This window comes from Heptranchias perlo, chromosome 7, assembly GCF_035084215.1.
Source record: "Heptranchias perlo isolate sHepPer1 chromosome 7, sHepPer1.hap1, whole genome shotgun sequence".
NCBI classification, from domain to species: domain Eukaryota; kingdom Metazoa; phylum Chordata; class Chondrichthyes; order Hexanchiformes; family Hexanchidae; genus Heptranchias; species Heptranchias perlo.
Genome location: NC_090331.1, coordinates 5,439,183 through 5,453,570, shown reverse-complemented (window position 1 = coordinate 5,453,570; position 14,388 = coordinate 5,439,183). Strand labels below are relative to the sequence as shown.

General features: G+C 50.6%; 1 protein-coding gene across 6 annotated transcripts in view; it reads left to right on the top strand.

The window, feature by feature from the left end:
* spega (striated muscle enriched protein kinase a) overlaps positions 1-14,388 on the top strand; it is a 347,514-nt gene that overhangs the window by 326,370 nt on the left and 6,756 nt on the right. For 4 of the 6 annotated variants that reach the window (XM_067986976.1, XM_067986975.1, XM_067986974.1 and 1 more), the window contains 4 exons: positions 1,623-2,415; positions 3,661-3,900; positions 7,882-8,105; positions 12,492-12,567. In XM_067986976.1, the coding sequence (XP_067843077.1) occupies positions 1,623-2,415; positions 3,661-3,900; positions 7,882-8,105; positions 12,492-12,567 (1,333 nt within the window). The other 2 variants (XM_067986977.1, XM_067986978.1) reach the window with 2 other exon arrangements.

Genomic DNA, 14,388 nt, shown 5'->3' with positions numbered 1-14,388 from the left:
TACATAGATCATTGAAGTGTCATGAACAGGTGCAGAAAATAATCAAGAAAGCTAATGGAATGCTGGCCTTTATATCTCGAGGACTAGAGTACAAGGGGGCAGAAGTTATGCTGCAGCTATACAAAACCCTGGTTAGACCGCACCTGGAGTACTGTGAGCAGTTCTGGGCACCGCACCTTCGGAAGGACATATTGGCCTTGGAGGGAGTGCAGCGTAGGTTTACTAGAATGATACCCGGACTTCAAGGGTTAAGTTACGAGGAGAGATTACACAAATTGGGGTTGTATTCTCTGGAGTTTCGAAGGTTAAGGGGTGATCTGATCGAAGTTTATAAGTTATTAAGGGGAACAGATAGGGTGGATAGAGAGAAACTATTTCCGCTGGTTGGGGATTTTAGGAGTAGGGGGCACAGTCTAAAAATTAGAGCCAGACCTTTCAGGAGCGAGATTAGAAAACATTTCTACACACAAAGGGTGGTAGAAGTTTGGAACTCTCTTCCGCAAACGGCAATTGATACTAGCTCAATTGCTAAATTTAAATGTGAGATAGATAGCTTTTTGGCAATCAAAGGTATTAAGGGATATGGGCCAAAGGCAGGTATATGGAGTTAGATAACAGATCAGCCATGATCTTATCAAATGGCGGAGCAGACACGAGGGGCTGAATGGCCTACTCCTGTTCCTGTGTTCCTAAGTCTATCACTATCCTCCTCACTGTTCACTACACTTCCAAGTTTTGTGTCATCTGCAAATTTTGAAATTGTGCCCTGTACACCCAAGTCCAAGTCATTAATATATATCAAGAAAAGCAGTGGTCCCAGCACTGACCCCTGGGGAACACCACTGTACACCTCCCTCCAGTCCAAAAAACAATCGTTCACCACTACTCTCTATTTCCTGTCACTTAGCCAATTCTGTATCCATTGCTGCCACTGCCCCTTTTATTCCTTGGACTTCAATCTTGATGACAAGCCTGTCGTGCGGCACTTTATCAAACGCCTTTCGAAAGTCCATATACACCACATCAACTGCATTTCCCTCATCGACCCTCTGTTACCTCATCAAAAAACTCAGTCAAGGTGGTTGAACACAATTTGGCTTTAACAAATCCGTGCTGACTTTCCTTAATTAATCCCCACCCCCGAGGTTAAACTGACTGGCCTGTAGTTGCTGGGTTTATCCTTACACTCTTTTTTGAACAAGGGTGTAGCAGTTGCAATTCTCCAGTCCTCTGGCACCACCCCCATATCCAAGGAGGGTTCTCCCAGGTGTCCTGGCCAATATTTATCGCTCAACCATCACTGAAATAATAGATTACCCGGTCATTATCATATTGCTGTTTGTGGGATCTTGCTGTGCACAAATTGGCTGCTGCGTTTCCTACATTACAACAGTGGCTACACTTCAAAAAGTACTTCATTGGCCGTAAACGTTTTGGGACGTCCTGAAAGGCGCTATAGAAATGCATGTCCTTCTTTCTTTCCCTCATTCTTTCTTTCTTCCCTTCTTCCTTTCGTTCTTTCCTTCTTTCAGTCTTCGGGGGGAGCTTCGGTTAATCTTTATGTGAGTGGAGTTATTTGTTGACGTCTGTTTAATTATGGGTCTTTGTCTCATTACTTACAGAGCAACACCCAGCAGTGACCCGGACCATCTCCCCGGTGCCCGTGTACTCTGCAAAGCTGACGCCGGGCCCCATCCCAGGACCCTCGTTATCGATCTCCCCCATGACGACCGTCTCCCCCACCCCATTGGAGGGGCCCCCCACCCCAGCGATGACAGTCCCTCCCACCCCATTAAAAGTCTCCCCCACCCCATTAAAGGTCTCTCCCACCCCATTAAAGGTCTCCCCCGCCCCATTAAAGGTCTCCCCCGCCCCATTAAAGGTCTCCCCCGCCCCAGCAACGACTGTTTCCCCCACACCGTTGAAGGTCTCCCCCAGCCCCTGGAAGACAGTCTCCCCCGGCCCATCGACGACAGTCTCCCCCAGCCCACGGAAGGTCTCCCCCAGCCCGCCGACGACAGTCTCCCCCAGCCCACGGAAGGTCTCCCCCAGTCCACCGACGACAGTCTCCCCCAGCCCACCGACGACATTCTCCCCCAGCCCACGGAAGGTCTCCCCCAGCCCGCCAACGACAGTCTCCCCCAGCCCGCCGACGACCGTCTCCCCCAGCCCGTGGAAGGTCTCCCCCGCTGCAGCCTCCCCGATCGCAGCCGCCATCTCGCCAACTCCGCCAGTGGCAGCGCCAGCGCCCGCACCCTCGGCTGCCCGGGCAAAGAGCGTGTCTCCCGTGGGATCGGAAGCGTCAGCAACGCCCACCAGGCTCTCCCCCACCTCCAAACCAGCCGATGGCTCTGCTTCGGGACTGAGGCATGGTGTCCCGCAGAAACCCTACACCTTCATGGAAGAAAAGGCCAGGTAAAGCAGGAACCGCGACGTCTTAAAGGGACACTGTCACCTCAACAACAACAACGCAACTTGCATTTATATAGCGCCTTTAACGTTGTAAAACGTCCCAAGACTCTTCACGGGAGCGATTATCAAACAAAAATTTGACACCGAGCCACATAAGGAGATATTAGGATAGGTGACCAAAAGCTTAGTCAAAGAGATAAGTTTTAAGCCGGGTCTTAAAGGGGAAAAGAGAAGCGGAGAGGTTTAGAAGGAGAATTCCAGAGCTTTGGACCTGGGCAGCTGAAGGCACGGCTGCCCAATGGTGGAGCGATGAAAATCAGGGATGGACAAGAGGCCGTCTTTTGGATGAGACGTCAAACCGAGGCCCCGTCTGCCCTCTCAGGTGGATATAAAAAATCACACGACCACTATTTCAAAGAAGAGCAGGGGGGAGTTCTCCCCGGTGTCCTGGGGCCATTATTTATCCCTCAACCAAGATCACTAAAAACAGATTATCGGGTCATTATCACATTGCTGTTTGTGGGACCTTGCTGTGCACAAATCGCCTGCCACGTTTCCTACATTACAACAGTGACTACACTTCAAAAGTACTTCATTGGCTGTAAAGCGCCTTGGGACGTCCTGAGGTTGTGAAAGGCGCTATATAAATGCAAGTCTTTTTTTTAAACAGAGTCCTTAAAATAGGCACCTGCCGCAAACAAGCATGTGCTTCATTGGCCCAGACAAATCGGGGCCGTATGACGACGGTTGTTGTTCTGCGGCAGCCGGTTTACGCTCCCGGAAACAGCAACGAGATAAGCGACCAGGCGGCCATCCCGAGAATCAGCGGGAGACCCGCTCCGGCGCTGACCTCGCCGGGGTTCGTGGCGTCGGCGGGATTTGCGTGGGGCCAGCGGGTACTTCCGCCATTGCGGGTGTCCACCTGTACCCACATCCCCTACAGGTGCCCCTGGGCTGTATCTGTGCAGAGCCTGCAACCTCAGCAACCCAGCAGAAAGTCCTTTGTAAATCTCCACTAGAGGTAGGACACACTGTGGCACCTGTTGGCCGGTTTCTGACCCATTTGCCAGTCACAAATGGACTTGTCTGTTTAGACTATTTGAAAATTGTGTCTGTCTGTGTTTGGGGTGTTGGTTTGTGATTTATCAGTTGGTGTCTTCTGTTAGCTTGTCACTCAGCCATCGCTGATGTCTCTCTCTACTAGAGAGTGGGCGTGCTGGAGGCTGATTTGTTGTGCTTGCTTTTCAGGGGCCGGTTCGGTGTGGTCCGAGAGTGTAAAGAAAATGCCACTGGGAAAATCTTCATGGCCAAGATCGTCCATTATGAAGGAGAAAACAAGCAGACTGTGCTCCAGGAGTATGAGGTTCTCAAAGCCCTCCATCATGAGAAGGTCATGGGTCTCCACGAAGCCTACGTCACTCCTCGATACCTGGTGCTCATCTCTGAAAACTGTTTGGGAAAGGAGATCCTATACAGTTTAATTGACAGGTAGCGTGGTTTTTGTTGACAGGGATCACTGTTAGATTGGCAGGTAGCATGGTTTGATTGACAGGTAGCATGGTTTGATTGACAGGTAACACGGTTTCATAGAATCATGGAATAGTTACAGCACAGAAGGGAGCCATTCGGCCCATCGAGCCCGTGCCAGCTCTTTGTAACAGAGTTTGACTGACAGGTAACACAACTTGATTGACAGGTAGCAGGGTTTGATTAACAGTTAACACACAATTTGATTGGCAAGCATCACAGATTAATTAAAAGTATTACAACAGTACAAATTAATCAGCCCAGCCCAGGCAGATTGGATGAAGTCTGATATTTGGTTTAAAAACTTTAGAGCTATCCCTCGGGTTGTGGTCAGTTTTAGATATTCAGGGATTGTTGGACAAGCCAGTTAATAGAATCATAGAAAGGTTACAGCACGGAAGGAAGGCCATTCGGCCCCTCGAGTCTGTGCCGGCTCTGTGCATGAGCAATCCAGCTAGTCCCACTCCCCCGCCCTATCCCCGTCGCCCTGCAATTTTTTTCCTTTCAAGTACTTATCCAGTTCCCTTTTGAAGGCCATGATTGAATCTGCCTCCACCACCCCCTCGGGCAGTGCATTCCAGATCCTAACCACTCGCTGTGTAAAAAAGTTTTTCCTCATGTCACCTTTGGTTCTTTTGCCAATCATCTTAAATCTATGTCCTCTGGTTCCTGACCCTTCCGCCAATGGGAACAGTTTCTCTCCATCTACCCTGTCGAGACCCTTCATCATTTTGAACACCTCTGTCAAATCTCCTCTCAACCGTCTCTGTTCCAAGGAGAACAATCCCAGCTTCTCCAGTCTATCCATGTAACTGAAGTCCCTCATCCCTGGAAACATTCTAGTAAATCTCTTCTGCACCCTCTCTAAGGCCTTCAGATCCTTCCTAAAGTGCGGTGCCCAGAATTGGACACAATACTCCAGTTGTGGTCGAACCAGTGTTTTATAAAGGTTCATCATTAACTTCCATACTTTTGTTCTCTATGCCTCTATTTATAAAGCCCAGGATCACGTGTTTTTTTAACCACTTTCTCAACCTGCCCTGCCACCTTCAAAGATTTGTGCACATAAACCTTCAGGTCTCTCTGTTCCTTTTAGAGTTGTGCCCTTTAGTTTATATTGCCTTGTTCTTCCTTCCAAAATATATCACTTCACACTTTTCAGCGTTAAATTTCATCTGCCACGTGTCCGCCCATTCTACCAGCCTATGTCGCCTTGAAGTCTATCACTATCCTCCTCACTATTTACTGCACTTCCAAGTTTTGTGTCATCTGCAAATTTTGAAATTGTGCCCTGTACACCCATGTCCAAGTCAATATATATCAAGACAATTGTCCAAGTGACTTTGTCCCGGATTATTGTTTCTAAAAGTTTCCCCACCACCGAGGTTAAATTGACTGGCCTGTAGTTGCTGGGTTTATCCTTACACCTTTTTTTGAACAATTTGCAATTCTCCAGTCCTCTGGCACCACCCCAGTATCTAAGGATGTTTGGAAGATTATGGCCAGTACCTCCGCAATTTCCACCTTTACTTCCCTCAGCAACCTAGGATGCATCCCATCCGGACCAGGTGACTTATCCACTTTAAGTACAGCCAGCCTTTCTAGTACCTCTTCTTTATCAATTTTTAGCCCATCCAGTAACTCAACTACCTCCACTTTTACTGTGATTTTGGCAGCATCTTCTTCCTTGGTAAAGACAGATGCAAAGTACTCATTTAGTACCTCGGCCATCCCCTCTGCCTCCATGAGTAGATCTCCTTTTTGGTCCCTATTTGGTCCCAACCCTCCTCTTACTACCCGTTTACTGTTTACGTGCCTGTAGATGACTTTTGGATTCCCTTTTATGTTGGCCGCCAGTCTATTCACATACTCTCTCTTTGCCCCTCTTATTTCCTTTTTCACTTCCCCTCTGAACTTTCTATATTCTGCCTGGTTCTCACTTGTGTTATCAAACTGACATCTGTCATACGCCCCTTTTTTCTGCTTCATCTTACTCTCTATCTCTTTTGTTGTCCAGGGAGCTCTGGCTTTAGTTGCCCTACTTTTCTCCCTCGTGGGAATGTGCCTAGACTGTTCCCGAACCATCTCCTCCTAAAAAGGCCGCCCATTGTTTGATTACAGTTTTGCTTGCCAATCTTTGATTCCAATTTACCCGGGCCAGATCTGTTCTCAAACCACTGAATTGACCCTCCTCCAATTAAGTATTTTTACTCTAGATTGGTCCTTGTCCTTTTCCATAGCTAATCTAAACCTTATGATATTATGATCGCTGTTCCCTAAATGTTCCCCCACTGACACTTGCTCCACTTGACCCACCTCATTCCCCAGAACCAGATCCAGCAATGCCTCCTTCCTCATTGGGCCGGAAACATACTGATCAAAGAAGTTCTCCTGAACACACTTCAGAAATTCTTCCCCCTCTCTGCCCTTTACACTGTTACTATCCCAGTCTATATCAGGATAATTGAAGTCCCCCATTATCAATACTCCATAATTTTTGCATCTCTCTGTAATTTCCCTGCAAATTTGCTCCTCTATCTCCTTCCCTCTAGTTGGTGGCCTATAGAATACACCCAGCAGTGTAATGGCACCTCTATTGTTTCTTAACTCTAACCAAATAGATTCTGTCCTTGACCCCTCCAGGACATCCTCTCCCTCCAGCACTGCAATATTCTCCTTAATCAATACTGCCACCCCCCACCTCCTTTCTTTCCTTCCCTCTCTTTCCTGAACACCTTATATCCAGGAATATTTAGTGCCCAATTCTGCCCTTTTTTGAGCCAGGTCCCCGTTATTGCCAGGTCTCCCGTTGTTCTCCTTAGAGCAGAGAAGGTTAATGGGAGATTTGATCGAGGTGTTCAAAATCATGACGGGTTTTGATAGAGTAAATGAGGAGAAACTGTTTCCAGTGGCAGGAGGGTCGGTAACCAGAGGACACAGATTTAAGGTGATCGGCAAAAGAACCAGAGGGGAGATGAGGAGAATGTTTTTTACGCAGCGAGTTGTTCTGATCTGGAATGCGCTGCCTGAAAGGGCGGTGGAAGCAGATTCAATAATAACTTTCAAAAGGGAATTGGATAAATACTTGAAACAGAAAAATTTGCAGGGCTATGGGGAAAGAGCACAGGGAATGGGACTAATTGGAAAATTCTTTCAAAGAGCCGGCACAGTTACAATGGGCCGAATGACCTCCTCCTGTGCTGTAAGATTCTCATCCGAGAGACGGCTCCTCCAAAAGTGCAGCACTCCCTCAGTACTGCACTCGGAGTGTCAGAAAGAAAGAAGAAATAACCTGCATTTGTATAGCACCTTTCACAGCCTCAGGTCGTCCCAAAGCACTTTACAGCCAATGAAGTACTTTTATGAAATGTAGTCACTGTTATAATGTAGGAAACAGGGCTGTTAATTTGTGCACAGCAAGATCCCACAAACAGCAATGTGATAAATGACCAGGTCACCTGTTTTAGTGGGCAACCTCGATCATGGGCTTATAGTCTCTGGAATGGGGACTTGAACGCATGACTTTCTGATCCAGAGGTGAGAGTGCTACCCCCTGACCATAGCCGACACCTCCTCTCTTCCTCATCTTAGATGCTGAGAGGTTGTTTCTCCCTGGCTGGAGAGTCTAGAACTGGGGGGCACGGTCTCAGGAGGAGGGGTCGGACATTTAGCACTGAGATGAGGAGGAATTTCTTCACTCAGAGGGTTGTGAATCTTTGGAATTCTCCACCCCAGAGGGCTGTGGATGCTCAGTCATTGAGATCGATAGATTTTTGGACTCTAGGGGAATCAAGGGATACGGGGATCGGGTGGGAAAGTGGAGTTGAGGTCAAAGATCAGCCTCGATCTTATTGAATGGCGGAGCAGGCTCGAGGGGCCGTATGGCCTACTCCTGCTCCTATTTCTTATGTTCTTATGTCCCTCCTCCTCCCTCTCCCCCAGGTTTCGATATTCTGAGGACGATGTAGTCGGTTACATCCTGCAGATCCTCCAAGGCCTCGAGTACCTTCACAGCCGGTGTATTGTACACCTGGACATTAAGCCGGACAACATCATCGTCACCTACCTCAACATCGTCAAGCTGGTGGATTTCGGCAGCGCCCGCTTCTTCAACGCCATCGCCCCCAAGCCCCTGGGCCACCGCGTCGGGACTCTGGAGCACATGTGTGAGTGGAGACCCTTGGCCCCGAGGGGCAGACCCTGCGGGACTGGGACAGACGCGGAGCGGGCGCTAATCGGCACGGTCAGAGGGTCTCGGCCCCCGACCCCACCCCCACCCCGTGCTGTGTAGCGGGCGCTCCCCCCGACATTCCCAGCGCGGGAAAGCCATCCGCGTGGAAAATCTCGGCCAGGCAACCTGACGACTCTCCACCCCTCAGAATTAGCGGGAGGAGGGCTGCGGGCCGCGAATTCCCCGAGGGCGCTGCGCTTCCCAGTGGGAATGCCGGATTGCAGGACCTGCGGAGCGAGCAGGGAGGAGTGGGGGGGTGGTGAAGTCAGACATGGGCAGTAGAGCGAAACAAGGCGATTGGGAATCGGACGTTCTTTTTACAACCCCGCCTGAAGTCAGTGTAGAACGGGCTGCGGATTGGCTATTGGTCCAATTTGCCCGTCTGCCACAGACCAATATCCACCCCCATTATAAAAGTGTGAGGCGCCAGCAAGTGGCAGACGGTTGGCAGATTGCAAGCAAGTGAAGATGCCCCAACTGTGGCAATAAAAGTACTCGAAATCTTTTCACTGGAGTCAGATAAGTAGAGTGGGATGGATGTGTGTCCACAGGCCTTGTGTGGGTGTGTGTGTGTGTGTGGGTGGGTGTGTGTGTGTGTGTGGGTGTGTGTGTGTGTGTGTGGGTGTGTGTGTGGGTGTGTGTGTGTGTGTGGGTGTGTGTGTGTGTGTGTGTGTGGGTGTGGGTGTGTGTGTGTGTGTGGGTGTGTGTGTGTGTGTGTGTGTGTGTGGGTGTGTGTGTCCTCCTGTCAGACTGTCTGGAGTCCGGCTTGGAATTGGCGTCTCCTTCTTCTAACCCCCCCCCCCCCCCCCCACCCCTTGCAGGCTCACTCAAACACCCTGGTGGAGTTCCACGCCCAATGATTCAGTACGTTCTTTGCATGTGTGAACCTGGCTCAGCCCTGACCTGGCTGGAGCAACATGGCGATACATCAGCGCAGAGAGAGAAAAGAAAGAGCTTGCGTTTATATAGCGCCTTTCACAACCGCAGGACGTCCCAAAGCGCTTTACAGCCAATGAAGTACGTTTGTTGAAGCGTAGTCACTGTTGTAATGTGGGAAACAGGGCAGTCAATTTGTGCACAGCAAGATCCCACAAACAATGTGATAATGACCAGATAATCTGTTTTAGTGATGTTGGTTAAGGGACAAATATTGGCCCAGGACACCGGGGAGAACTCCCCTGCTCTTCTTCAATGAGATCTGTTACATCTACTTGAAAGGGCAGACAGGGCCTCGGTTTAACACCTTATCCGAAGGACAGCACCTCCAACAGTGCGACCAATTCTAGATTTTGTGCTCAAGTCTCTGTAGTGGGACTTAGAACCCACAGACTTCTGACTCAGAGGCGAAAGTGCTACACACTGAGCCACAGTGGATTTGGGTTGTTCAGGTGCAGTGTTTTAGGATTCAATGATTGGCACCGTGCAGAGCTGGGACAGAGATTCAAAGAGCCCTTCACCAAGTTCCTCATGTCACACTGATTGGTTATTACATGCTTCAATAAATGGGACAGTGTAGAGGGAGCTTTACTCTGTATCTAACGTGCACTGTACCTGCCCTGGGAGTGTTTGATGGGACAGTGTAGAGGGAGCTTTACTCTGTATCTAACCCGTGCTGTACCTGCCCTGGGAGTGTTTGATGGGACAGTGTAGAGGGAGCTTTACTCTGTATCTAACCCGTGCTGTACCTCCCCTGGGAATGTTTGATGGGACAGTGTAGAGGGAGCTTTACTCTGTATCTAACCCGTGCTGTACCTGACCTGGGAGTGTTTGATGGGACAGTATAGAGGGAGCTTTACTCTGTATCTAACCCGTGCTGTACCTGACCTGGGAGTGTTTGATGGGACAGTGTAGAGGGAGCTTTACTCTGTATCTAACGTGCACTGTACCTGCCCTGGGAGTGTTTGATGGGACAGTGTAGAGGGTGCTTTACTCTGTATCTAACCCGTGCTGTACCTTCCCTGGGAGTGTTTGATGGGACAGTGTAGAGGGAGCTTTACTCTGTATCTAACCTGTGCTGTACCTTCCCTGGGAGTGTTTGATGGGACAGTGTAGAGGGAGCTTTACTCTGTATCTAACCCGTGCTGTACCTGCCCTGGGAGTGTTTGATGGGACAGTGTAGAGGGAGCTTTACTCTGTATCTAACCCGTGCTGTACCTCCCCTGGGAGTGTTTGATGGGACAGTGTAGAGGGAGCTTTACTCTGTATCTAACCCGTGCTGTACCTGCCCTGGGAGTGTTTGATGGGACAGTGTAGAGGGAGCTTTACTCTGTATCTAACCCGTGCTGTACCTGACCTGGGAGTGTTTGATGGGACAGTATAGAGGGAGCTTTACTCTGTATCTAACCCGTGCTGTACCTGACCTGGGAGTGTTTGTTGGGACAGTGTAGTTTATATTTGTCAGTATGTATTATTGTTAGGTGAGGGTATTATGAAATATGAAGCAAAGTGGGGTGTACAGGTCAGTCATGATATGATTCAAAGGCAGAACAGGGTCGAGGCGCTGAATGGCCAGCTCCTGCTCCTGTGATCAAAATCCAGTGTTTGTGCCTCGGTGTGTGTGTGAATGTGTGTATATTTGTGAGTGTATGTTCGTATGTTTGTGTATGTGTGTATTTGTGCGTGTGTGTGTATGTGCGTATGTTTGTGTGAGTGTTTTTTGTGCGCATGTGTGTATGTTTGTGTGTCTGAGTGTGAGTATATTTGTGTGTATGTTTGTGTTTGAGTGTGTTTGTGTGTGTGTGCATTTGTGTGTCTGTGAGTGTGAGTGTATTTGTGTGTGTGTTTGTGTGTCTGAGTGTGAGTATATTTGTGTGTGTGTGTGTATTTGTGTGTGTTTGTGTGTCTATGAGTGAGTATATTTGTGTGTGTGTGTGTTTGTGTGTCTGAGTGTGAGTATATTTGTGTGTGTGTGTGTCTGTGTGTGTGTGTGTGTCTGAGTGTGAGACACACACACAAATATACTCACACTCAGACACACACACACACAAATATACTGAGTGTGAGTATATTTGTGTGTGTGTGTATGTTTGTGTGTGTGTGTGTGTCTGAGTGTGAGTATATTTGTGTGTGTGAGTATGTTTGTGTGTATGTGTTTGTGTGTCTGAGTGTGTGTGTGTGTGTGTGAGTGTATTTGTGTGTGTGTGTGTGTGTGTGTGTCAGGCATTGACACTGATGTACCTGTGATCACACATCCTGGCAGCACTCACTATCTCGGTTGGCATTATGACGAATGGTCACTTGTGTGAGGAGCCAGAGAGTGCCCACCAATCACGAAAACAAGACTGTAAAATGAGCATTGACTCTAATCACATGCCGTAAACTATTACAAATATCGACATCGTTATGCGAGCGTGTATGTATACAATTACATGCAACCAAATAATTACATACATGTGTATTCAGAACAGAACTCCAGTGCAGCTCTTTAGATCATCAGGTCAATTTTCACTGAACATAACAATTGCATGTGTGTCTCTTTTCTCTCTCACATTCTCTTTTGGTTCCCTCTCTCCGTATCTCTCTCTCTCTCTCTCTCTCTCTTTCTCTCTCTCTCAGTCCCTCTCTGTCTCTCAGTCTGTCTGTCTCTCTCTCAGTCTGTCTGTCTCTCTCTGACACTCTCTTTCTCTCTATCTCTCTTTCTATCAACCCTGTCATGATTTTTTTCTCTCTCATGCAATATCTGATGGTTTCCTTTCTCCGTTGTCTCACTCTCCCTCTCCCTCTCTCGCGTTCTCTCACTCTCTCTCACGCTCTCCCTCATTCTCTTCCTCTCTTTGACTTTCATTCTTTTTGTCTCAATCCCCCTATCAGCCTCTCTGTCTAATTGTCCCGGTCTGTCTCTCATTCTCTCGCTCTCTCATTCTCGCTCTCTCATTCTCTCTCCCTCTCATTCCCTCTCTCTTTCTCGTTCTCTCTCTCTCTCTCTCTCTCATTCTCTCTCTCCCCCTCTCTCTCATTCTCTCTCACCTCTCATTCCCTCTCTCTCTCTCATTCTCTCTCTCTCTCTCACTCATTCTCTCTCTCCCCCTCTCTCTCATTCTCTCTCTCATTCCCCCTCTCTCATTCTCTCTCTCTCATTCTTTCTCTCTCTCATTCTCTCTCTCTTTCTCTCATTCTCTCATTCTCTCTCTCTCTCTCTCCCCCTCGTCCCTTCCCGTGGTGTTGCGGGAGTATCGTTTCTGTGAATGATCTCAGTGACTCTCTCACTAACTGACGTGTTTTTTTATCTCTGTCCGTCTCTCTCCCTCCCTCTCTCCCTCTCTCTCTCTCTCTCTCCCTCGCTCTCTCGCTCTCTCTTTTTCTCTCTCTCTCTCTCTCCAAGCTCCTGAAATGGTGAAAGGTGATCCCATCGGGCCGCCTGCCGATATCTGGGGTCTGGGCGTGCTTATTTACATCATGTGAGTAGTCGTGTTCTCTGGTGTCTGTAAGTGTGACTTGACGGCAAACGGCAAAGTGCCGTGGCATTGTAACCGATGAGGGGGAGATGCCGTTCCGGGTGTAAGGGGTGCAGTGAGGGTGCTGCACAGTTTGAAACACCACTGCTTGTTGCTGATGTTTTTTTTTTGCAAGACTTGCTCCTTCTTTTGTCTCAGTTCTGTTCTAACTTTATTTTACCCATCACTGCTTCTTCACCAACTTTACCCCAGGGAACTTACTTGGGTAAATATCACGTACACTTCCCCTCCCCCCCCAGCCTGCATGTGCATGTGACACGGAGAGGGGGGAGGGTAGCGGGAGCGAGAGGGCGCTGTCATTTCCTGTGACTGGGTGGTTTGGGGGTTTCCACTGGGGTCACCAGCCGCTCTTTGTTTTTATTCAAAAGGTAATAAACGCACACAGGACCCGTGTCTCATTCTCATCTGAGGGGAAATGGCCTTTCACTCCACAAGTGAGGAGTGAGCCAATGGCTCAGTGGCAGTATTCCTGCCTCGGAGTCAGAAGGAGTCGGGTTCGATAGACAGTCCCGGCGAGGGGAGACTGGAGCTCCAGACAGTCCCGGGGAGGGGAGACCGGAGCTCCAGACAGTCCCGGCGAGGGGAGACTGGAGCTCCAGACAGTCCTGGGGAGGGGAGACCGGAGCTCCAGACAGTCCCGGGGAGGGGAGACCGGAGATCCAGACAGTCCCGGCGAGGGGAGACCGGAGCTCCAGACAGTCCCGGCGAGGGGAGACCGGAGCTCCAGACAGTCCCGGGGAGGGGAGACCGGAGCTCCAGACAGTCCCGGGAAGGGGAGACCGGAGCTCCAGACAGTCCCGGGGAGGGGAGACCGGAGCTCCAGACAGTCCCGGGGAGGGGAGACCGGAGCTCCAGACAGTCCCGGGGAGGGGAGACCGGAGCTCCAGACAGTCCCGGGGAGGGGAGACCGGAGCTCCAGACAGTCCCGGGGAGGGGAGACCGGTGCTCCAGACAGTCCCGGGGAGGGGAGACCGGAGCTCCAGACAGTTCCGGGGAGGGGAGACCGGAGCTCCAGACAGTCCCGGGGAGGGGAGACCGGAGCTCCAGACAGTCCCGGGGAGGGGAGACCGGAGCTCCAGACAGTCCCGGGGAGCGGAGACCGGAGCTCCAGACAGTCCCGGCGAGGGGAGACCGGAGCTCCAGACAGTCCTGGGGAGGGGAGACCGGAGCTCCAGACAGTCCTGGGGAGGGGAGACCGGAGCTCCAGACAGTCCCGGCGAGGGGAGACCGGAGCTCCAGACAGTCCCGGCGAGGGGAGACCGGAGCTCCAGACAGTCCCGGCGAGGGGAGACCGGAGCTCCAGACAGTCCCGGCGAGGGGAGACCGGAGCTCCAGACAGTCCTGGAGAGGGGAGACCGGAGCTCCAGATAGTCCTGGGGAGGGGAGACCGGAGCTCCAGACAGTCCCGGCGAGGGGAGACCGGAGCTCCAGACAGTCCCGGTGAGTGGAGACCGGAGCTCCAGACAGTCCCGGCGAGGGGAGACCGGAGCTCCAGACGGTCCCGGGGAGGGGAGACCGGAGCTCCAGACAGTCCCCGGGGAGGGGAGACCGGAGCTCCAGACGGTCCCGGGGAGGGGAGACTGGAGCTCCAGACAGTCCGGGTGAGGGGAGGCCAGAGCTCCAGATAGTCCTGGGGAGGGGAGACCGGAGCTCCAGACAGTCCCGGCGAGGGGAGACCGGAGCTCCAGACAGTCCGGGTGAGGGGAGGCCAGAGCTCTGGCTCTGAAATCTGGGTTGACATCCACTGGGAGACATGTGTCTGGT